Source organism: Sus scrofa, chromosome 13 (assembly GCF_054392235.1).
Source record: "Sus scrofa isolate SSC_HxYL_T2T_F1_AM1 chromosome 13, Sscrofa_HxYL_maternal_Yorkshire_Landrace_v2.0, whole genome shotgun sequence".
NCBI lineage: Eukaryota > Metazoa > Chordata > Mammalia > Artiodactyla > Suidae > Sus > Sus scrofa.
Genome location: NC_139395.1, coordinates 178,223,890 through 178,249,696, shown reverse-complemented (window position 1 = coordinate 178,249,696; position 25,807 = coordinate 178,223,890). Strand labels below are relative to the sequence as shown.

General features: G+C 36.4%; 1 protein-coding gene across 17 annotated transcripts in view; it reads left to right on the top strand.

Annotated features, from left to right (window-relative positions):
- EPHA6 (EPH receptor A6) overlaps positions 1-25,807 on the top strand; it is an 870,463-nt gene that overhangs the window by 580,421 nt on the left and 264,235 nt on the right. For 10 of the 17 annotated variants that reach the window (XM_084989131.1, XM_021070712.2, XM_021070702.2 and 7 more), the window contains one exon: positions 1,086-1,248. In XM_084989131.1, the coding sequence (XP_084845257.1) occupies positions 1,086-1,248 (163 nt within the window). Of the gene's footprint in view, positions 1-644; positions 693-1,085; positions 1,249-25,807 lie in introns of all 17 variants that reach the window. The other 7 variants (XM_021070704.2, XM_021070703.2, XM_021070701.2 and 4 more) reach the window with 1 other exon arrangement.

The following is a 25,807-nucleotide window of genomic DNA, read 5'->3' as shown; positions in this document are numbered from 1 at the left end:
ACTCAAGGGCCTATGGCGTAATTTGACTGATGAGTTTAGAAGTGTTGTTCATACAAGTACAGTTTTGTTTCAGGTAGTCACTTAGAACACTAGTATAAAGGTACTGAACAATAACACTATACTTAACAAGTATTGATTTCACTCTATTCCCACCACCAGCATATGTGGACAGAATCTTAAATGCACAGGTAAATTTTTCTGAGGAGGCAGACAAAACAGCCCATGTAAAAGACCCTGTGTGACCAGAGCTTTCAGTTAGCTGAGGTTCCTATTAGTGAGGAGAGGTAGTTTGGCAGTTAACTGCAAGGTGACTGAGAACCAAGCCTCCAGTCCTCCCTGATTTCTCCGGGTGGTCTGTCTTTCATACCTTTTCATGTCTTTGATGTTCCTTCATAGTGGACTATTTTAAAATCTACCTTACAATCAATGGGTAACTTGTACATCTCTACAAAATAAACTGTGCTGTTTAGGGAAAGAGTCAATTCTCCCACAAAGAAAATTGTCATCATGTTATGTCTTCAGTTGAATCAACTTCAGTTGTTTCTCCTGGGGAATCACAGATTTTCAAGAACAAAGCAATTGATTCAGAATAAAATATTTCAAACTTTAAAAAACAATTAATTTATTTTTCCTTTCACCCACAGGTCTACCCACGGATAGCGCCGGCATTTTGGCACTACCTGCGGGTAGAAGTGAGTAACGGGTACTTGAATTCTCCCACCCTTGCTCCTTGCACTTTGCTGGTGTAGTCTGGTCTGATGTGCCCATTTTCTTCAAGATGCAGCTGCCATTCTGTGTAAACGTGCTCTCACGTCACCACCATTCCTTAGAGTTGGATCCAAATCACCAAAAATACAAGTGCAGTTTATATAAGATAATCATCTCTCAATAAACTTCCAAATCAAGACCATATCATATGCATCATAACTGGTAAATAACTGAACGCTAACTTATGGAAAACCATGCTTATACCACTCTAATCAATATTTTTAATAGAGCATAATTCCTCAGCGTATATTTGGAATGTCTCTGGGAAAAGTAGAATAACTCTGCTTCATTTCCTTTCTCCTCTTTTTTGTCCCCAGGAGCATGAGCAGCTCACCTATTCCTCCACAAGGTCCAAGGCCCCCAGTGTCATCATCACAGGTCTCAAGCCAGCCACCAAGTACATTTTTCATATCCGAGTGAGGACCGCAACAGGATACAGTGGCTATAGTCAGAAGTTTGAATTTGAAACAGGAGATGAAAGTAAGTTTCACATAAAGATATAAAGCAAGATGTGAATTTAGTTTCATTCCAGTCAGACCCGTTAGTTGAAATCTGTCCCAAATTTTGAATAGTCTCATCAAACAGGACTCTTTTCATGTAAATACTCATACAGTCATTTCAGTTAATGTTTTGGTACTATCGTTAAATATTTCCATGAAATGCCTTGCTCTGCTACAATGGTAATGTGGTCCAAATATGTCTCTTTATGCAGAATTCATCACTCAGGCCATAACATAGAGTCTCAATGGTTGATGTTAGCCTAATTGTTTACCAGTCTTGGCATCATAATGTGATACTAATGAAAACCTGGAAGAGAGTAGAGCCATGAGTAAATGATTTTAGCAGTTCAAAATCGTGCAGCTTTGGCTTGTTATATTAGATCAATAAAAAGAGTGATCAGGAGACAAACTCCACTGAAATGTACATTATTACTTTAGATGCAAGTGCTTGATTAGAAACTCACATTAATTTCATGGCCTCGGTATATTGAAAACCAAAATGGGAGATGAGGGGAGTGAGGTGTTCCAAAACCATGAAACATAGCAATAAATGTCATATTCATTCTAAACCCAGCTCTACCACTATTTTTTTTTTTTTGGCTTTTAGAAATCATTATATTGCTGTCTTTTTAAGATAGCACAGGTGGCTTTTTCTGTGTACTTCGGTGGAAAAAATATCTAAATATCTAATTGCAATAAAATCTGTTTTCATCATAGTTAAAATACCTGTGATTGTATGAGAATTCAAAAATAGCAAGTTTATTATTAAAATTCTTTATAAATAAAAATAATAATAGCTACCATTTATTGAGCCTCTCATGGGTGTCAAAAATGATGTGCAGTATTTTACATGTGTTATCTCGTTTAAATGTTTCAACGGCCAATGAGACCAGTATTACTTTCCTAATTTTACTTATGAGAAATTACAGGCCTAGGAAAGTTGAGCAATTTGTCCATATTCATGTTTATGTACCTGGTAAGGAAACTAGGCTAAAGTTTGAAACCAAAGTCTATCTTCTTCTAAGGCCTGTGTTCTTAACTACTCCACCATCCTGCCAAGTCCTTTCATTTGATTTATAAAGTGCTAATGGTAAGACCACTAATTAGGCCACAATTCCTCTAGTTTATCACTCCCTGAAAGTGAAGCTCTGTGAGTTTATAATTATATGACAGAAGGAGTGTTTTATTGTTGTTTTTACATTAACAAACAATGTTAATCCATAAGAACTTTTGCCTTACAACTGTATTTAACTAAAAAGTGGAAAAGTACTGATATATTTAATTAAGAAGGAACACAACTTGCAGCTCCTGGAATGTGGTCTGAAGGGCCGGGTGTGTGAGCTCTCTATTGGGTGCCCATGAGCCCATGAGGTTAGACTTGACACAGAGAACAAGAAACAAACAGGAGAGGAAGGACAATTTATTGGTCACCAATTCAGAGCTAACAATGGTATCCTACTAAAGACCATCCCAACTTTATAACGTGTGGATAGGACTGCAAGGGAACATGGGAAATTGAACATAATTAACAGAGACAAGATTCCAGAGTACAAGGACTTAAGATCACTTCCTCTCACAAAAACACCAAATTTACAACTAACTGTTGAACAACCATCAACAAAATAGACTGGAAGCTACCAAAAAAGATATCCTATGTCCAAAGACAAAGAAGTCACATCAAGATGGTAGGAGAGGTGCTTTCATGATATAAGCAATCCCATAACTAGGCGGTGGGTGACCCACAGACTGGAAAATAACTACATTGCAGATGCTCTCCCACAGGAGTGAAAGTTTGGAGCTCCACATTGGGTTCCCACACCTGGGGGTCTGGCATTGGGAGGAGGAGCCCCTGGAGCATTTGGCATTGAAGGCCAGTGAGGCTTAAGCACAGGAGCTCCACAGGACTCAGGGAGACAGAGACTTCACTCTAGGAGGGCACACAGGGTTTCATGTGCACTGGATCACAGGGCAAAGCAGGGACTCTCTAAGAATCTGGATCAAGCCCACTGGGAGGTCTTGGAGGGTCTCCTGGGAGAGCAGGGGTGGCCATGGCTCACTGTGGGGGCAGGACATTGGAGGTGGGGGACCCAGGAATAATAATCTGTGTGAGCTCCCCTGAGGCTGCCATTTTGGAAAAATTTGGCCACACCCATAAAGGCTGAGAAGCCCCAGGCCAGACAACAAACAGGGTGGGAACACAGCTCCATACATCAGCAAATATGCTGCCCCTAATCACACCCAGAGACAAAGCCCCGCCCACCAGGGGGATAAGAATCAGCTCCACCTACCAGTGGGTAGGCACCAGTCCCTCCCATCAGGTAGCCTATAACAAGCCCCCATATCAATCAACTTCACCCACAAAGAGGCAGACACTGGAAGAAAGAGAGGCTACAACCCTCTAACCTGAAGAAAGGAGACCACACAAAAAATTCTACAAAATGAAAAGTCAGATGAAGGAATAAGACAAAACCCCAGAAGAACAGCTAATTGAAGTGGAGACAGGAAACCTGTCTGAAAAATACTTTAGAGTAATGCTGATAAGGATGATCCAAGATTTCAGAAAAAAAATAGAAGAAATGTTGAACAAAGGAATAGAAGATTTAAAGATTCAACAAGCAGAGATGATCAACACAATAGCTGGAATAAAAAATTCACTATAAGGAAACAATAGCATAATGGAGGAGTCAGAAGAACAAAAAAGTGGGGTGGAAGACAGACTGGTGGAAATCACTGATGTGGAACAGAATAAAGAAAAAAGAATTAAAAGAATTGAGGACAGTCTAAAAGAACTCTGGGACAACTTTAAATACACCAACATTCACATTATAGGGGTGCCAGAAGGAGAAGAGAGAGAGAAAGGGCTAGAGAAAATATTTGAAGAAATCAACAGCAGAAAACTTCCCTAACATGGGAAAGGAATCACTCACTCAAATCCAGGAAGCACAACAAATACCAAGGAGAATACCAAGCACAATAAACTAAGGAGAAACACACCAAGACACATATTAATCAAACTGACCAACATTAAAGTCAAAGAGCAAATATTGAAAGCAGCTAGGGAAGAGCAACAAATAACATAAAGGGAACCCCGATAAGGTTATCAGCTGATTTTTCAGCAGAAACACTGTGGGCCAGAGGGAGTAGCATGATATACTTAAAGTGATGAAAGGAAAAAACATGCAACCAAGATTACGCTACCCAGCAAGACTTTCTTTCAGATTTGAAGGAGAAGTCAAAACCTTTACAGACAAGCAAAAGCTAAGAGAATTCATTGCTACCAAACCAGATTTACAACAAATATTAAAGGAAGTTCTCTAGGTGGGAAGAAAAGGCCACAACTAGAAAGAAGGAAATTACAAATGAAGAGACTCACCAGTAAGGGCAAACATTAGTAAAGGTAGGAAATCATCCACATACAAATATGCCATCAAAAGCAGCAATTGTGCGAAGAGGAGGGTACAAATGTAGGATCCTGGAAATGCACTTGCAATTAAGAGACCAGAAACTTAAAGCAATCTTGTGTGTATATATATTGACTCCTATATCAAAACCTCATGGTTACCACAAACCAAAAATCTACAATAGATGCAATTCAAACACAACACTAAAGATAGTCATCAAACTATAAGAGAAGAGAACAAAGGGGAAGAAAAAAGGCCAAGAGATAAAGGGCCAGAGAAAATCAACAAAAACAAATCCAAAACAATTAACAAAAGGGCAATAAGAACATACATATCAATAATTACCTTAAATGTAAATGGACTAAATGCTCCAAACAAAAGACAGACTGGCTGAATGGATACAAAAATAAGACTCATATATATGCTGTATAAAGAAGATTTGAGATACACACACACACACACACACACACACACACACACACAATGGAGTATTACTCAGCCATAAAAAGGAATAAAATAATGCCATTTACAGCAACATGGATGGGACCTAGAGATACTAAGTGAAGTTAGACAGTGAAAAACAAACATCACATGATATCACTTATATGTAGAATCTAAAAAAAAGGATACAAATGAACTTATAGCAGAACAGAAACAGACTCACAGACTTTAAACGAACTTATGGTTACCAAATGAGACAGGTGGGGTGAGGGGAGGGGTGAACTGGGGATTTGAGATTGGCACATGCACACTGTATATTGAATGCCTGACCAATGGGGACCTGCTGTACAGCACAGGGAACTCTACGCAATCAATATTCTGTGATAATCTACATGAGAAAAGAATCTGAAAGAGAATGGATGTGTGTATATGTGTAACTGAATCACTTTGTTGTATACCAGAAATTATCACAACTTGTAAATCAACTCTACTTCAATAAAATTTTTTTAATATGGGAAAAATAAAAGAAGGTACACAACTTAGGAAGGGAGAGTAAAACAATGAATAAAAAGAATACTTATAACCTGGATTTATATATCAGCAATAGTCATTTATAATCCACCAGAGGCTATCACCTTTTCAAACTTGAGATGAAATTATTGGGAGTAGAGAGTAGTTATCACAAAGCAAAACTCCATAATCAAAACCAATGTAAAATATTCAAAAAATGTCCTTGCTGTGTCCTATTGACTATTTCCCACCCAGCCCACATGTTAAGACTTAACTTAGTGGAAAGCCAAGGAAACAATTCAAGGAGAGTTTGGTCCAGGGAAGAGTCACACCATTGTCTTGCCCAGGATGTGTTTATTACATCCCTCCATCTTATTTCACAGGTTAAGAAATTCACCTCACTTTTTAAAACTATGACATTTTTGAGTATTATATCAAGTCAGAAATACATCCTCTGACAAACTCATAGGACTAAATCTACATAAGTCTTTTGTGTTCATCTGGGACTTTTAAATAAAGCAATCTAGCCTAATAAGAATTTACTGCTTGGGGAAATGCAGTATTTTATTTCAATTAGTAATATATGTGAATACATTTCAGTAATTTTTACACATTATCAACTACATATTCTGTTTGTATTCTAAAAACAAAATACTATTTTCAAAATACATGTAGTTATTGACTTAAAAAGTAAGTTCTGATTTAAATATTAAAAAACTGATTTGATTTTAACTCTAAATTTCAACTAATTGCACTTTCAGGACTAAAATTCTTTCAGATGTTGTATAAAATATAAGTACTTTGAAACTCTTAGCAGAAAGGTCCCATACATTACCAGGTATAATATTTATTCCTTCAATATTAAATATATAGGACACTTAATAATTGCCATACTCTGCATGAGGCTCTGGGGATAAAAATAATAATAAGTTCTATAACCTCTACCTTCACATAATTTATAGTCTAGATTTGTAGGAAAAAATAAATGTTTAAATCAAAAATACAACTTTGGATGATATATGCTATCAATAGACATGCAAAGAATGGTATGAGAGCACAGAGAAGAGGCCCTAATTCAGTATGAATGGATGGTGAAAGGCTGGGGGATGAAAGAGTAGGGGCTTATTCTTGAAAGCAGGGTAATAAAGGAATGAGATGGCATGAAAAGTTTAAAGAAGAGCCAACTATTTGGTATGACTATTGTGAGGAGACATGAAGGATAAATGACAGGAACAACTAGAGGTAGAGAATTATACAGGGGCCAAGACCAGGGCACTCTTTTGGCCGTGTTAGGGATATTGAGCCTTCTGAGGATATCGAGGATCCAGGGGAGAATTTTAATTAGGGATGACCAGGAACATGTGCAATACTCTGCTGAACAATTTACACAGGTTATCTTTTTAATTCTGACAAGATTCTCTTTTATTAGGAATGTAATAGCTTTACCAAAATCTGCTAACCAGTGTGTGGAGACGTAGGATTAGAACCCTAGAAGCAACCTGACAAAGGCAGCAGCAGACACCAAAAACAACATTCTAAATTACTGATTTGTAAATGTCATGAAAGTGACTTTTATTACACCCTTGAAGAGGCAGTGTTTAAGAAGAGTCTGAAAAATATGTTTGTCTAAACCTGAAGTTTGGGTACGTAGAGTGGCTCCCAAGTCAATTTACAGCCTGAGGGAAAATCATTTAAAAAGATCATTTTTTATCTGGTTAGCTTTAAATTGCATTTTCAAAGCATGCTGTTTATATCCAGAAGAGAATTTCAATGAATAATGTCATAGTAGGATATGGGTAGGTTTACTGTAAATTCAGGAATATAATGATATGAATCCCATCTGAGAGCATCAGTCGTTTTCTCTATATGCCTTCCTAGTGTATCTTTAAATTTTATACCTTTTGCTTCTCAGGTAGTGTCTGAGCTATTGTAATGTCAACTTTCTTGTTAAGTTCTCTTTTGTGTATTCTGTTTAATTAACTGACTTTATAATGCATAGAGATGGGGTGTGAAGTGAGGAAGTGAAATTAGTTACTCTCTCATTTGATGATGTGGCTCAACTTTTTTAAAGTAAACAAAATGAAGTATTTATAATTTAATTCTGGAGTTCCCATTGTGGATCAGTGGTTTAAAAACCTGAGAATAATGTCCATAAGGATGCATATTCAATCCCTGGCCTTGCTCAGCTCAGTGGGTTAAGGATCAGAATCGTAATACTAATCCTCAGTTTTGACTTAACTTGAATCTCTAGGCAGTGAAGTCAAAATTTCATGAAAGATCCATATACAAAGCAAACAATCATTTTCTTGAAAATAGTAGCAGTAAATAATAGAGTAATATGTGCTCCAAAAGTTTAACTTGGAGAACTCACTTGTGATTTAAGGGAAAGCGTAACATAAATAATTGAAGGACACTAAGAAAATTGAATTGAGCCACAGTTTTGTAGTACCACAGGTTGGCCCTTTTTAAAACAGAGTTGGGAGTTCCCATTGTTGCTCAGCTGGTAAGAACCCAAGTAATATCTATGAGGATGCAGGTTCAATCCCTGGCCTTGCTCAGTGGGTTAAGGATCCGGTGTTGCCATGAGTTGTGGTGTAGGTGGCATATGCGGCTCAGATCCCACATTGCTATGGCTGTGGCCTAGCTGGCAGCTGCAGCTCTGATTGGACCCCTAGCCCGGAAACTTCCATATACCACAGTGGCTGTAAAATAACAGTAATAGTAATAATAATAATAATAATAATAATAATTTAATTCTCTTTAGCTATACCTATTTTTCTTTGTTCAATTTCTGGTTTGCTAACAACCAAAAAGAAAATAATATAAAATGTGAAATAATTCTTTTTCAGAATCAAATGCTCTTAATTCTTGTACTCTACAAACACAGTGGTATCTAAGAAACTACCATCCAATTCCTTGTCCTCTTTTAGACCAGTGGTTGGATTTTTTTTTTTTTTTCAGAGTCAGAATATGCCAGTGGAAACTGGCTAGCAGATTTAAAGATTACTAATTATAATTGCCAGCACTATAAAAGTGCCTACTTGTACTATAGCTATTGGGTTCCTCTTTTCGTAAGTCTATAGAATAACCTCATTACATATATTGCATAGGAAAAGAGGAGTTCCTTGGTTGCTGAGTGATTAAGGATCCAGCATTGCCAATGCTGTGGCTCATCCCTGGCCCAGGAACTTCTGCATGCCATGGGAGTTCCCGTCGTGGCGCAGTGGTTAACGAATCCGACTAGGAACCATGAGGTTGCGGGTTCGGTCCCTGCCCTAGCTCAACGATCCGGCGTTGCCGTGAGCTGTGGTGTAGGTTGCAGACCCGGCTCGGATCCCGCATTGCTGTGGCTCTGGCGTAGGCAGTGGCTACAGCTCCGATTCGATCCCTAACCTGGGAACCTCCATATGCCGCGGGAGCGGCCCAAAGAAATAGCAAAATGACAAAAAGACCAAAAAAAAAGAGAGAGACTTAATAAATCTGTAGATAAATAGGTAGATAGTCAATCATATGTAGTCATAAAAGTCTTGTCTTTTGTGTTTCAATACTGACATTCCATGTGTGCTCATCTCTCTCAGGACTAATAATATACAGCTGATTACTGTGTCCACTAACACCATTTGTGGAGTGGCTAGTGTATAATGGTCATTAGCTACTGTAATTGATCCCTCCATCTTTTTGAAGGAGACAACAAAATTACAATGAACTACATAATCACTTGTAAGAAAGTAAGAATATATAAATATTCCATGTCAATCTTCTCAAAAGATATGTAAAAGATAGATAGGTGTTAGAAGCTCTCTAATTTAAGAATTTTTTCAAAATTAAATTAAAATTTGTATTATGCCGCAAAGTATCAAACAAACATGCAGGCACACATACATACACATTGGGTTAATTACTAGACTTTTTTGGCTTATATGGATGAAAACAACAGAAAATTTTAACTACCTCATATTTGTTTTTATTTCTGTGCTTATTTTCTGCAGAAAATGTGTTTCTTTTTAATGGAGAAAAGATGAGAATTAAAATTGGAAAGTTATCTACATAGCCAATAATGTTATCCATATCCTTACAAACTACTTGAAAAACTATATTTGATTCAATTGCAACAATAACCTGTTAAAATTCTACCTACATTATAAAAGCGAAATAATGATAAGGAAGTCGACATTTGTTCTTCCTTAAAACACCAATGAGATTTATCTAATATTCAAATGTCTTTTACAGAAATAGAAAATACTTTTATGTGTTTATTTTTAAAACCAAAATAAAATGTATCCTGCCAGAGTGTAGTCAACTTAAACATTTTACTTGTATAACATATAAGAGCTTGTGAAGCTATCAAGGTGGGAGAATCCATAGCTTAAAGCCAGTTTTATAAAGAAAACTGGAATTTTATACATGTTACCTCTTGCATTGCTTTAATAGTTATCCAAATGACCCAAGAGAATTAATACATGGTCAACATATAAGCAATGAATCCTTTTCCCTGAAAAGATTAATTATACCTTAAATTTTAACAACATGTAAATTTAGGTTTTCATCTATGAGCTGCATGGAGTGGTTTTGTAGCACCAAAGCCACATTTGCCAACATTTTAAAATACACTATTATTTACCAAAAGTACTAACAATGGACTGAATATATGTCACTTAAAAAATAATCATGCAAAATCATTATATCAATATTAACTAACCAAGCTAGTGAGTCTTTCAAATTAGATTCTTACGTCTTGTCTTACACATTTATATAAAAAAGTGTCATGTAGGTTCAAATGAATGAATTTAATAAATTATTTTGAAAATTCCTATAAGATTTAGCTATTTTTAGTATGGTTTCATATTTAAGCAATTTGATTAGTCTAAACAATTTATGGATGGGAAATGATCCTGAAAATTAAGGTGCAAGATTGTGACTCTAGTTTCTTCTTCTTTAATCTATTTCTTATGTGCTCATTTGACTAATTTTTCTACCCTCAACTTTGTACACTTAAAAACCCCAAATCAGGAGTTCTTATTGTGGTGCAGAGGAAATGAATCCAACTAGTAACCATGAGGTTGTGGATTCGATCCCTGGCCTCACTCATTGGATTAGGGATCCTCCTGCCATGAGCTATGGCATAGGTCGCAATGTGGCTATGATCCCATGTTGTTGTGGCTGTGGTGAAAGCCTGCAGCTACAGCTCCGATTAGACCCCTAGGCTGGGAAACTCCATATGCCACAGGTGCGGCCCTAAAAAGCAAAAAAAAAAAAAAAAAAAAAAAAAAAATCATTGCTTATTGCATATTTCCTACTGAATAAAATGTTAATTTTTCAACAAATATTCAAGTCTTTCTCCAGTCTAATCCAGATTGACATCTTTCCTGTCTTAGCTCTCTCTAGTTAATACGTACTCTGGGAAACTGCGTAAATGCCCAACATAAAATTTTCCAAATCTTCATCATTTGTAAGTTGCTTCTATGACTTCCAACTGAAATGTTTAGAAAACTATTACATCACAAATCATTGGTCCAGCTCACATGCTACTCCTCTTGATTGTTTCTGACAAGACCATTGAGAAATCATCACTCTTTCCTTAGACTTTCTGTCATATTTTATTGAGCAGGGGCTTCAGTTTTTACAAAGTTGTTAGCCCTTTGATGTCAATACCTATAACCTGTGTATGTGTACATAGTTTCCAATATTCATTTACTTAAATAAATGAAGAATGTACAATTACAAAAGGCTGAAATGTGTAAGAATAGCATATTGCCTACCAGTCAAAAAAGAAACAATTATATTTTTTGGCACAGATAAGTAATATTGCTTGCTGTATTTTGGGTAACAAGATATAACTGACTCAAGTCATGTAGAAACATGATACATGCAATCTTAATTGCAAATTGCTCATTAATTCTAAACTTGGGGGGGCATTTAAGGTAAAGACTTTTTGTTAAATGTATTTTCCTCTTTAAGTACCATTTAAAAAAAAATCTCCATTATGTTTGATCCAGTCTATTGGTTGGAAACCCAATCTGCACTGCTTTAACTACTTAGGATGAAATTAACTACATCATTATTAACAGCAGCCAGAAATTTAAGGATGATTATTAATGGTGAAGCATGAAGCAGAAAGAAGACCAGCTGACCCTGGTGGAGTAATAAAAAAGTTAATTAATCAAGAAAGGATCAGATTTCATATTTATGAGTGTACCCAGAGAAGGATGAATTCCAGTATATAAGACTTTAATTTGAAATAATCTCCAATCAATAGCACACTTTCAGTGTTGGCAGCCATAGCTATCTAAATGCAAACATCAGTAGGAAAGAAAAATTTTCTAACAGTTATGTTGTTTGAATATAAATTGACCTACCTAATGAGGTAATAGAAACTTCTTATAAGATTATTTGCTGAATACTTATTTAGCATGTCATAAAGGAAATCTCTGCTTTGTTTAGGAGGCTGTGATAGTAGTTTAATGTAACTTCCAACATTAAGATTTCATAACAACAGATAATATTTATTGAGCTCTATGCTTCAAGCACTATCCTTTTCTTTGTGGCTTTTGACATACTTAGAATTTTTGAAGAGGTTACTATTGTCACACCCATTTTATGGATTGGAAACTGAAGCACAGAGAAGCTTAGTAACTTACCAGGTTCCCACAGTGTTGAATTGGGGATATTATGACATCAGGACCTTTTCATACTAATGCTCAGTACCAGGACTGAGTTCCCTTCCTACCTACTCGATGTTGTTACTTTTCTTATTCAGCTTGGTCGTTACTTATAATTTTCTGCATGATTTTGTTTTTATTCTTACCTCCAATTCTCCACCCTCCCTTAACTAATTATATTCTGCCTTAGAATAATGGGTGTTTGAATATAAACACAGATTTTCAGAAGACTATGATTATTTATAAATCACCATGTATCAAGTTCAGAAGGTTATGTGTGTTTTAATACAGATTTATGAATTAATACACACATGGTAGACCTTGTATGAAACTCTCAAGAAGCAAAATAATGCAGTTAATCTGACTACTTTAAATGTGTAGGGACTCAGTGAGTAGTTACTATTTGCATAGAAAATGGAAGTCTCTTTTTAAGAAGGCTGCATTGACAAAAAAAAAAAAAAAGATAGTTTGCTTCAGTTTTGCATGGATCTAATAAAGGTTTTAAATGACGGAAACCGGGCTTATGTACCATAAGACAGATTGAAGGCCTTAATATGAAAAATATTAAAAGATCATAACTTCACTAAATGGTCTGGAAAGAAAATCATTAACTATTAACAGGTACTTAGAAGTTGTAAAATGTGCATATCAGTGTGCAAAGTTACAATTTGGAATCATATCTAAAGGGGAACTAACAAACAGCAATGACTCTGTTTCCTAAAACAATAACCTACAGTAACATATACAAAAATTATTTCTCTGGCATATAAGCCATCATCCCTAGACTGGATTTTTTTTTTTTTAATCAGGAAAAGTTTCTTACTCATTTTTGTATCTCCTATATTGTTTTGCATGTGCCTGACAAATAGAAAGCATTCAGTGAACATCGAAGTAATTGATAATATCCATTAAAAACTTGAACATACATCTCTTGTTTCAAATAAATTACATGTAGTTTATTATTCTACCTATATATTTTTAGTATCTTTTATTTGTTTATTTTGTGTGCATATTAATAATGATGTGTGCTGAATGCTGGTCAAAGGGTACACAGTTTCAGATATGCAGGATGAATAAGTTCTGGAGATCTAATACATGGTATAATGTCTGTAGTTAATATTAATAATAATACATTGTATATTTGAAAGTTTCTAAGAGAATAATTCTTAAATGTTCTCACCCACCCTTCACACAAAATAACTATGTGAGGTGATATATATGTTAATTACCTTGATTGTGGTAATTATTTCACAGTGTATATGTATATCACAACATCAAATTGTCCACCATAAACATATACAATTTTTATTGTGTTATACCTCAATAAAGCTGGAGAAGAAAACAGAGATAAATAGTATATGTTTAGTGGAGGAAATTCACCACTAAACCACACTTGAGGCTCTTATAACAGATTTCCTTATTTATATCATTCCCAAAGTCTAATTTTAATTTGACTAGGTTTGAGAAGGGGTAGATTTTTTCTATCAACCAATATATTAATTGTCTGAGTTTTTCCGTCAAACATTTGACTTTATAACATTGAGTTCTTTAACAGAGCAGAAAAATGTTCCTTAGACATTTCAAATTGCTTCAGATTTAGTGAAAAATATATTCCCTGTGTAATTCTTAAAGATTTAGACATTCTTTAGACAAATCAGCTTTATTGACTTATATTGCAAAGTGGCTTTTTTAAGTATCATACTTTTCTTATTAGAAAAGCATCAAGGGCAAAGCGAAGAAAAACTAATCTCTTATTGTAACCATATGGAACCTATCTGTAACTGTTGGAATGGTCCTTAATTACAGTTGACCTCCCACCCTCATTTGTTGCATGATCATGTTCTCTCTTCAAGACAGGGTAGGGAGTATTGTGTTGTCCTGTCTTTATGTCTGGAATGTTGTATTAAATAAAGCATTAGGGTAGTTCCAGCTAGCTGTAGGGTGATGCCCAGTGGCAACCCATGCAAAGTCCTTACAGGCAAAGTGTAGAAACATACGACTCTGGGATGAAAGTGTCCTTTAGAAGTCATGGACTGTAAGGATGACACAGCACAGAGCCTTGGTTCCTTTCATAGCTTTATTTCCTATTTCCTAATTGAATTCTATCCACCTGGTTGTCCATCATTTTCAAAACAAAATAAAAAAAATTGAGAGCTGAATGAAAGAGTTGTCAAAATGTCCAAGTCAGGGGGAAAAGTATTTTATGTAAGACCTATAAATACTAAACATCATCTGCCGATGTCAAAACATAAAGACATGCATAGTTTGAATTTTATTTGCCACCATGCCAGTATCAGTAAAAACAATTTTAAATGATCTAATGTAATATCTTTTAAATGTGTATTAACCCAGTGCAAGGCATCTACTTTTGCCTCTTGCTGTGAAGTCATAATACTAAATGGACAGATGTTTATAAAACAAACCCAGCCAGCTCCACCAAGGCCTGTGTGAAGAATTAAGAAGCTGCTTAAGTATTTGCATTACACTTTACCTTTTCAAGGGAAATAGTAGTTCAGTGAATTTAAATTGAGTTACAAGAATTCTTGGCAAAATAGCAGGAGCCATTTAAGAGATTTAGCTGTGTGTGCACAAATCTGAGCAAGACATGCGTGAGCACATTGCCGACTACGCGACGGGCAAAGCAGCAGAGTGTGGCAAGCTTACTGCCAGATATAAAACAGCTGATTCACAATAAACTGAATTTCATTTTCTCTTATGCTTTTGGGAAACTAAGTATCCTTTAAAAAAATGCCCTTACACTGTAGGTATTTTTAAATTAAATAGTTTTCTTTATATGATGGATACAAAACCAGAGGGCAGACTAAATGATTTTTTCAACAGTTCTATAAACAATAAACTTTGCAATATGATTTACAGAAGTTAGCATATATAAGTATACATATACATATATTCTGCATATATATACACTTCCTATTATCATTCTGAAATGAAGGAATGAAACTGGCAATGTTTTCAATATTGTTGCATAAGGTGTTATCCTTGGAAGTAAAAGAGTTTATTTCTAAATTTGATATAAAGTTCATTCCTAAATTTGACATAATGAGAAAGAAAGTGAAGGGCACTTAAAAGGAAGTAGCAAAAGCTAAAGCAAGCAGAATGTTCAGTTGTGCAATTTATTTCTTCACTCCACTCAATCAAAATTATTAATCAGTGGTCCAGATATAGATGCAGGCACCGGGGATTCAAAGATGAAAAGAATAAACTTGTTCCTGGCTTTCACAAAAGCTAGTTGAGAAGTTCAGAAAATTACACAAGATTACAATACAGGGTAACGTGATATTTGGAATGCCGCAAGGAGAAAAGCCCAAATAAACTTGTATCAAGGAAAGCTTCCAGAAAGAAATAATATCTTCAAGGAGACTTTAAAGTTAAATAAAACTTGGCCATGAAAATGATAGGGAGGGTGAGGTAGGGTGGTGTAAGAGCGATGACTGGGGAGTCTCACATGTGAGAAGGTAGAGATGAAAGTATATGGAACTTTCTAGTAACTGAGAGAATTTCTATATACCTAGAACTGTGGTTCTCAAAATGTGAACCCTGCACCAGAAGGATCCAACAACATCTGAGAACATATTAGAAATGCAGATTTTCTGACCCTACCTCAGACTTGACTTAATCAGAAACTCTGGGGTCAGGAGATGGGACCCAGAATTCTGCTTTAACAAGTCCTCCATGTAATTCTGAGAACCAGCAGCTTCATACAAGGATAAACATACAAGGATAGGGGTGAGGAATAATGGGGGTAATGACCTTGATACAGGTAATAGAAGATAAGAGGCTGGATTCCTAGGCAGGGGTCATGCAATGCCATCCCTTATCTTACTACTGAAGCTAAAACCTTCCTGAATTTTTATTTTCTTCCAGTTATCTGTAGTTTTGGAAACAGGCAAGCGAGCCAAGAGCAAGCTTTCCATAAGTGACTTTTCTGAAACCATTGCTAACACATCTAATTATTTCCTCACCTTCACTTTATCCACACTAAAAATAAACCCTTCCAACTATCTTTTTCATTGTCATGCCTATGACTGTCATAACTTCCAAACTTCCTAGAGATTATTCTAGCCTGAAGAATTCACCTTCTGAGGGTGCTGGAACCTTGGGAATTATCAATTTAAATTCTAACACATGCTTGCTCTCTGCCAGCATGTAAGCCTGCATATTTCTCCTTGACAGTTCATATTTGGTTTCTGGACTTCAAGACAGTGAATTATGACCTGCTCACCAGAGCCTCCTGAGAAAACTGGAGCTGAGCCATCCCATGCCAAACCTTTGACAAAAATTTCCCAGTTGAAGAAGTCCTGGAAACTAATTTATCTTGGAAACTTCATGAATCTAGATATCATAGAAGTAAAGGTGATATGTTATCAAAGCAGTTAGACACCAAGACTAACATTCCATAAGAATGTGTCACTGACTTGTCCCAGGCTAGGTTACTTGGTTTTGATGTTCTAATTGGTAAAATTATATGATACCTTCAGGTAGGTAACATAGGACTTGGTATCTTGGCTCATGAGAATTCTCCAGTCTAGAATTTAATTCCTTATCAACAAAATAAAGGGAATGTGCCAAATTATCTTCCCTTGCTCTAACAATGAGAAACTTCCTAGTGAAGTGATTACATGCTTGCACCAGGCTGGTCTGGATCAGCAGCCAAGCTCTGTTACTCCCTGGGTATTAGGACCTTAGGAGAGAAGTTCAATCTGTTTAAGATTTGATTTTCTCATCAGAAAACTAGAAATTTATTGACATGTTTCTACACAAATGTTTTTGTTTTTCATTCAACAAAAATCTGTAAGAACCCATTCCGTATTCTTTACTAAGTGCTATTCTACAATGCTAGGGATAGAGCAGAAACAGACAATGACCTCTGCTATTCTACAGCTTACATTCTAGAGAAGATAGAGACAATAAGCATGCAAAAGGAAAATATTTAGAATGTCAGGCAATGCAGAGCTAAGGTGTGTTGCCTTGAACTCCCCTTCCGGCACTTATTCTCAGCTCTAGGGAGCGCTGATTGCTGAAGATTCACAGCTGAATTCCTTTCCCAACAAGGCCTCTGTCCAAAAGAGGCTGCGTGTCCCAGCAGCATCCCCTCACCCCAGTGAGAATTCAAGAAGGATCAGTGAGAGGCACAAAGATTAGTCAGTCCCATTGCTTCAATTCAGGACAACTCTGAAAGGCCAGCTCAGCTTGTCAGCTGAGGTCTTTGTAACCAGCACATCATGGTTCAACTGCTCCATTTTCCCATTTCTGCCTCCCTCAGTCCCCAACATGTCCATGCTGAGGTCGCTCCTCAGTAAACCTGCTGCATGAAGAGCCCCATTGCAGAAGCTGTGTCCCAGGAAACTCCATCTAAAACAGATAATGAGAAATGCTCTGGAGAAGAGTTAAGCTAAGAGGAGGTTATGAATGCCTCCCTCCCGCTGTGGTTGTGAAATGTTAACTCTCACTAGAATCCTAATTATCACTGGGAGCTGGGCAGCAGGCAAAAACTTTATAGAGAAGGGCTTGCCCTTGGTCTTGAAGAAAAGGAAAGATATAAAGAACAAGCATAAAGGAAAGCATAAAGAACAAGGAAATTTTTCATGATAGTGACTGATATAAACAATTCAATTTGGAGATATTTCACAGGTAAATACACAAAGAGAAGCAGTGAAGAATTTAGTTTAAAAACTTGAACTTTGTATTGAACTCTTGATTTAGATCTTTATCACTTTGTAGATGTTAGACTTTGGGAAAATCTGTTAACCCCACTTATGCCTCAGTTTCTACATCTGGAAAATGGAAAGAAGAATACCACCTACTTTCCAGTGCTTTTCTGAGGATGCATTGACTCAATGTGTGTAAAGTACCTCTATGTGCATAAAGTACTTAGCAGGTTATCCGGTACTCATGTGGTTAGAGCACAGTTTATTAATGTTGATTTTATTAGTATTAATTTTCAACTCTAACATTCCATTCTAGTAAGTAATAACTGTATTTACAACACAAAACAATATTCTTTACTACTTTCTTGCATGATTGCTACAACAGCAATCAAGTCATTCTCTGATTCTTCCCTTTGACATTTACTTTTCATGTTCATTAGCTAACCCTTGAGACATCCTGACTAGTCACGGTTTTTGTTTAATTTTTACAGGAGATATATAAGGAAGAGTGGAATTCCCCAAGAGGGGTTGACCTTCCAGGGCTTAAGCACTGGAGAATTGGACTTAGCCAAGGAAGCTCCACACTTGAACTTATGACATACCATATCCTAGCCATCATAGTAGGCAAGTCAGGAAGACTTCATAAGTCCCATTCTAGCAACATCATCTTGTGGACCCGGAACCACTGTCTGTCCTGTTTCTGTGATAATCAAATTATGTATGGGTTGGGCCACCTTTTTCTTCAATACTTAAACAATAAAAAGTCTTAGTGCTGTCAGATAGTATAGTATAGTGGTTAGAAGCTCAAACTCCAGAACTAGACTATGTACTTAAATCTAGTTCCACCACTGCTATCTGCATAACCCTGGGGAGGTTAATTAACCTCTCTGTGCCTTAGTTTCTCCAACTCTAAAGTAAAACTGACAGTACTACTATCTCATATGATTGTTGTGAAGATTAAATAGGTTAGTGCATGTAAAGTATTCAGAACCGTGGATGGCACACATAAGCACTCTAAAATGTTTCTTTTTATAATAATTACTACCCTTCTTCTGTGGGAGACTCCTTCACTGAGTGCAATGTGATATTTCTTTTTCATGGCATATGAAAGTTTCCAGGCCAGGGATCAAACCAGCAACTCAAGCCATTGCAGTGACAGCAGCAGATCCTTAACCTACTGGGTCAAAAGGGAACTCCCAATATGATTGTTTGAATAAGGCTGTGATGTGAATCAGCTGCCACTCATCTCCATGAAGAAGAAAGAAAAAAAGTACCATTCCAGCAAGAAACCTCCCTCAGGGTACTCTCTGTGGAATCCTCTTCAGTTTTCAAACACAAATAACAGAGTTTATGTACCATAGCCAACTACCGCAATACAAATTTTTAAAAATTAAATAACTAACAACTGATTTCCATCCAAAGGTATAAGCAACCCACAAAAAATCACATTTAACTGTATATAGGAAACTATATTTTGGCTCAGAACAGGTATTAGTTATGCTATTACTTCTATAAGTAATAAGCATAGAATATCTTGTTTGAAGGAGGATTTTACTGTTTCAAATATTAGAATAGATAACAGGCTTGAAAATTTTTGAATTTTTATAAAATGACATTTTTACCCTGCTTAATGACCAGAAACAGGGCTACTCCATTCTTTCTCAAGTTAATCCAAGTTTCCCAGCAGAAAAGCTCCAAGTGGGTAGCTACCAAGGAGATTTGGGGTTATCTAATTGCCTTTAGCACATTCCTCTTTATTCTGTTATGTTCTGTATTTCAGCTCAAAATGTCTTTTGAATCCTTCTAAATTGTCGACAGCTAATTTCTGTCCATTAGTGACCCACTTCTCACTGCTTGTATTTATCCATCTTAGGTGCTGTATTTTTTATAACTAACTAGCTCTCTTTTTTTGTCATTTTTCCTCTCTCCTCACTTAACTGTGCACTGGGATGATAGATTTCAAATTGTGTTATACAAAAACATGCAGTTAAGATACCCAGTTAACACCCACGGTAATTTTCTTTCATGTTATATACCTTTACAATTGCTATTTGCTTGAATTCAGCAATATTTTTAAGGACTGTAAAAGTCTATCATTCATGATTAGACTCTATCCTACCCTTGAGATTATTAATGGAAGCAGGCAAGATAAATTTATGGAGTTTTTATTAAAAACAAAACAAAAAACCAAAAAAACACTTATGCATGTTAAAACTGTCTCTGTCATCATTTCCTCCAGTGCTCTTACTGGCTAAGACAGAAATATTTTGCTAGAAATGAAGGCTAAAAGAGATTAAGAAGTTGATGGGGTAATTCTACCTTGGCATTGATCAGTGACATCTAGACACTTCTAAGGCCTTAGAACTTACATACACAAAAACAGAAGGAGCATCTTTTTTTTTTTTTTTTTTCTTTTCCTTTTTAGGGCCTCACCTATGGCATATGAAAGTTCCCAGGCTAGGGGTTGAATCAGAGCTGCAGCTGCCAGCCTACACCATAGCCACAGCAATGTCAGATATGAGGCTTGTCTGCGACTTACACCACAGCTCATGACAATGCCAGATCCTTAACCCACTGAACAGGGCCAGTGATTGAACACACATCCTCATGGATACCACAGGTTCATTACTGCTGAGCCACAACGGGAACTCCCAGGAACATCTTTTTTGGTTCATGACTAGGAAGACAGTTGAGGGAGTCCCATATGCACCCTTACCTTACAACTTCCAGTAGCTTGTACCATGAAAATTCGGGGATTAGGACAGGTGAAGAATGCCAAAACTCAACTGGAAAATAAAAATAATTAGAAAAATACTTTTTGTCAATCCTTAGAAGAGAAGCAGTACAGAAGAAGTCACTTGAAGCTAGATATATGCAGCTCCATTGTCAGGGCGGGTGGTGGAGGGGGAAGGACTTAATACATGAATTAGTCAATCCAGCAAGTATATGGAACTTAGAATTCCATGTTTTAAAAGGCGATAGAAGTGAATTCTATTACACTTTTTGTTAATCATCCAGAAATAATTAATCAAGAATATCGTTTAAAAAACACACCCAGATATATGATGTAGATAAGTCAAGGGTTGAATCAGAGCAGCTGCAGCTCTGATTCAACCCCTAGCCTGGGAACTTTCATATGCCATAGGTGAGGCCCTAAAAAGGAAAAGAAAAAAAAAAAAAAAAGATGCTCCTTCTGTTTTTGTGTATGTAAGTTCTAAGGCCTTAGAAGTGTCTAGATGTCACTGATCAATGCAAAGGTAGAATTACCCCATATATATATATATATATATATATATATATATATATATATATATATATAACTTATCTAAATCATTACTATCACTTATTAGATATGAAAGAGAATTACAATTACGGTCAAATTCCATGTGCTAGAAAGAAAGCTGGATGCTTTCAGCAGTAAGTAGTATGACTTTTGCCATATATATGCTAACATATATAAATTACCCTTGTTTTTTATGGGGATGCTTTCTCAGAAAGCTTGACTAACTAAACAGAGCCTGTTGATTTTTAAATGCATTTCTCTTTTCCCTAAAAACATTTGAGGCAATTCAAGACACATGTACAAAATGTTTAATAAATTAAAACTAGAAGTAGAAAATTAGGTCCATAAAAACAAGAGGGAACAAAGTCTTGTTTTAATAACTATTACTAGAGATGCAGCACGTGCTCACCATCTCTGCCTCTGAGAGTTCTGGCAGCAGCCAGAGAAAAGAGATGTGATCACACTTTTATAATATGAAGCAAAACCTCTGTAGGAAATATACATATATGGAGGGCATTGAAGATAATGGCCTAAACAGAGTTTTTTTCCAACAAATGCAGAAGTTTGTTTGCTTCATATAGTGTTTTCTGACCATAAACTTTGATATAGGCAGGCCTGAGGTAAAATGTCACTGACTGAAGGTGATTTTTCCATGGTGGTTTACCATGAGTGACATTAAAGAAAAAGAGATATAAGAATAACCCAGAGAGGATTACAGTGGAAACATGGGGAGTAAACTAAGGCTTCAAAAAGGACTGAAACAGGAGTTCCCATTGTGGCTCAGTGGGTTAAGAACCCAACACAGTGCCCATGAGAATTCAGGTTTGAGCCCTGCATAAGTGAGTTAACCACTTAACTCAGTGAGTTAAGGATCCAGTGTTGCAGCGAGCTGTGGTTGAACCATAGGTTGCAGATAAGGTTCAGATCCAGCTTTGCTGTGACTGTGATATGGCCCTGATTCACCCTCTATCCCAGAAACTTCCATATGCTGCAGATGCAGCCCTAAAAAGAAAAAATAAATATGTATTTTTTAAAAAGGACTGAAACAAGAGATTGGAAAACTCTTGAAATAAAAGGCAACCAGGTTTTTCCTTGGTCTACAGAACCACTCGTCTCTGTTTCTCTATCTAAAGACAAGTTTTACCTGAGTCTGTTTATTTAGGAGAGGCTATCTATCTGCCACATGGCTTGCAAATTCACATTTCTCCTTCATTTCAACCATGGATCAAAATTGCCATAGGCATGAATCCTAATCCCAAATTCCTGTAAGAGGGACTGTGGGTGGCCCAGAGTGAGTCAAATCTCCATCCCTAATCCAATTCTTGACTGGAAGCCAGATACAGAACAGTCTTCCAAAGTCCTACCCTGGGGTGAAGGCAGTTTTCAGAGATAGAGCTGAACGGATATCCTAGAAGATGCTTACTAAGAATATTAAAGGTGGTATTTAATGAGGGCTAAGAGTGTGAAATCTTTTTCTGTATTGAGGGATGGTGTAAGTGCTTTAAAAATAAGGTGAAAGAGAAGCAGAAGTCTTTCTGCTGTTAAAGCCAAGATGCCCAACTAATACTTTTACTCTGAAAAAATAAAGCCTTCCCACATTGAATGGGCTACAGGCAAAGTAAAAATTGTCCTTAGGAAGCATATTTGTATCTGCTCCCACAATTAAGCATATACCAGTGAGAAAAAAAGATGATTTTTGAAATGTTCAAAGCAGGTGTTCCAAATCATCAGAAAAAACCCAAAGAGGACTGCTCCCATGGAAAATGCTATATACTGCATAGTTCTACAGCAGGCAGTCCAGGATAAGCCATTGAAAAATATGTTGTATAGAATGGAATAGGTTGTATAGTTTTGTAGAGTTTTAATCAATTGCCTTTGTTTGCTGAAGAAAATTATTTTAGTTTTGATAAAGCTGGTGATGTACAATTCTTTCTGGCAGCAGTAGGATAGCAGAATTATTTGTGTCCAGAAATCAATCCTAGTTGTTGAAAATGAAACTCATGTCATCAGCATATAGGAAGAGGCTTATCTTTCTATCTACCAAGATGGCACATATGCAGTTTGTCTACAATCAGCATCATATTGTGAAGATATTGGATTAAAGGATGAATAAGTAAAACACAGTGCTGATTTATATTACATGAAATTGTGAATGGGTATATTGGGAAAATTTTCCCTTTAATTCACCATTCTTTTACAGTAGTATTTATTCCCATGTTTTCAGAATTATATTAATCCTCAGTTTTGATTTAACTTGATTCTCTAGGCAGTGAAGTCAAAATTTAGTGAAAGATCCATATGCAAAGCAGTCATTTTCTTGAAAATAATATCAGTAACTAATAGAGTAATATGTGTGCCAAATATTTAACTTGGAGACCTCACTTGTAATTTAGTGTAACATAAATAATTGAGGGACACTAAGAAAATTGAATTGAGCCATAGTTTTGTTGAACCATAGGTTGGCTCTTTTAAAAGTAGAGTTGGGAGTTCCCACTGTGGCTCAAGTGGGTTAAGAACCCAAGTAGTATCTATGAAGATTCAGGTTCAATCCCTGGCCTTGCTCAGTGGGCTAAGGATCTGGCGTTGCCATGAGCTGTGGTGTAGGTTGCAGATGTGGTTCAGATTGTGTATGGTTACGGCTGTGGTGTAGTCAGCAGCTGCAGCTGTGATTTGACCCCTAGCCTGGAAACTTCCATATGCTGCAGGTACGGCCCTAAAAAAAAAAAAAAAAAAAAAAGAAAAGAAAAAAAATAGAGTTGGTTCTCCTTGAATTTTTCCAGAACCAATTGTAATGATTGATTAGAGGTTGAGATAGTTTGGTGTTATTCAGAATAAGCTTCAGTTTAAGATAAGGATCCAAAAACTGGCCCTACAACTTAGTTACTTTCAGGGAATGCTCGGATGAGTTCTGGCATAAGGAGTAGTGGGTCCCTGTTAGATGCCTGAGATCTAAATTATTTGAGGTACAGTGCATGGATCCATAAAGCGAGGAGAAATTACACTCCCACCCTAACATTTCTGTTTTCTGTACTTTCATAAATACTACTGAAACCATATATAAGACAACTATAGCCTCAAATATGCTGTATCATTAACTGAGAAAATTAAGCAAAGGTCTTCCATAGAAATTTGTTTAGCTCAGATTTGGTGGTAATAAGTTTATAATTAGATGGGTTTAAATCTGGCAGATTCTTCCACAGTCTGATTTAACATGCTATCTTGCTAAACTTACCAGAAATTCAGTTTATTTGTTTTTATTTTTGGTTGGTTGGTTGGTTTGTTTGCACATCCATGCAGTTTTTATTAAATCAATGCATGAGATCCAGTAAATATACAGTAGACAGGACTGATTCCTCCCTGAACCTAATCTGTCTCTTAAAGAAAAAAATGGAGTCCCTTCAGACAGACCATTTGACTTTCTTTGTATTAATCAAAGGTTATTTTATAACAGTAACTCCACTGCCCCAATTCCATTTCACTTTGTCCTTCCAATCCTATCCATTCAATTGTGGGGGCAAAGATACTCAGAGGCTGTGTTTGACATCAGTTTTTTAAACAAACAAACAAAAAATGTAGTAAATGGAGAAAGAAAACATCCACCTCAAGCAACATAATAAACAAGGGGAAGTCTGAAATATAAAGACCCACTTTGCCCTCGCTTCCCCTTATTTATGGATAAATGCCTTCTTTGGTTCATTGTATTAAATAAGACTATCATTTGAAGTAACAAAAACCCAACTGGCTTAATGAAAAATGGGACATTATTGCTTTATTTATTTATTTATTTATTTATTGCCTTTTTAAGGTCACGCCTGTGGCATATGGAAATTCCCAGGCTAGGGGTCAAATTGGAGCTACAACGTGAGATGGAAGCCATGTCTGCAACCTACACTACAGCTTAGGGCAATGCTGGATCCTTAACCCACTAAGGGAGGCCAGGTATCAAACCCATATCTTCATGGATACTAGGCAGGTTTATTAGTGCTGAGCCACGATGGGAACTCCAGGACTTTATTGCTTTATGTGGCCAAAAAGTCAAAGAGTATTGTGACATTCAGGCCATATCCAGGCTCTCCAACTATGTCCTCCATACTTCCTCGGTCTCAGTTCTGCTTTCTTCTCTGTTGGATTTATCTTCAGGCAGGTCCTTCTCCTATATTTGCAAGAATTTATACCTCCCGTAAAAACTGCAATTCTGTTGAAACTCACATCTTCACCAACTGTACTTCTGAAGCTGAGTATGAATGGTAACTGGAGAAAAACATAAGCATACCAACTGATGTCAGTTTCAATTTTCATCTTCACTCTCCACCCTTCTATTTGGCCTCTTGATCTACGTCTTAGACATCTCAAAGTACACAGAAACAACTCCTGAAGATGTTACGCTATTTTTTGTCTCCATATTTGTGACGTCATTTCTTCAAACTAGAATGTCCCAATATCTACCTATCACCTTGGTGACTTGCAAATTTATTCTAATTATACCACACTAGCTTAAGAATCACTTCCTTTATAAACTTTCCTTCATTTCTTCCCATCAAGATTGTTTTCTCATACTCTTCCCTCATGACCATCA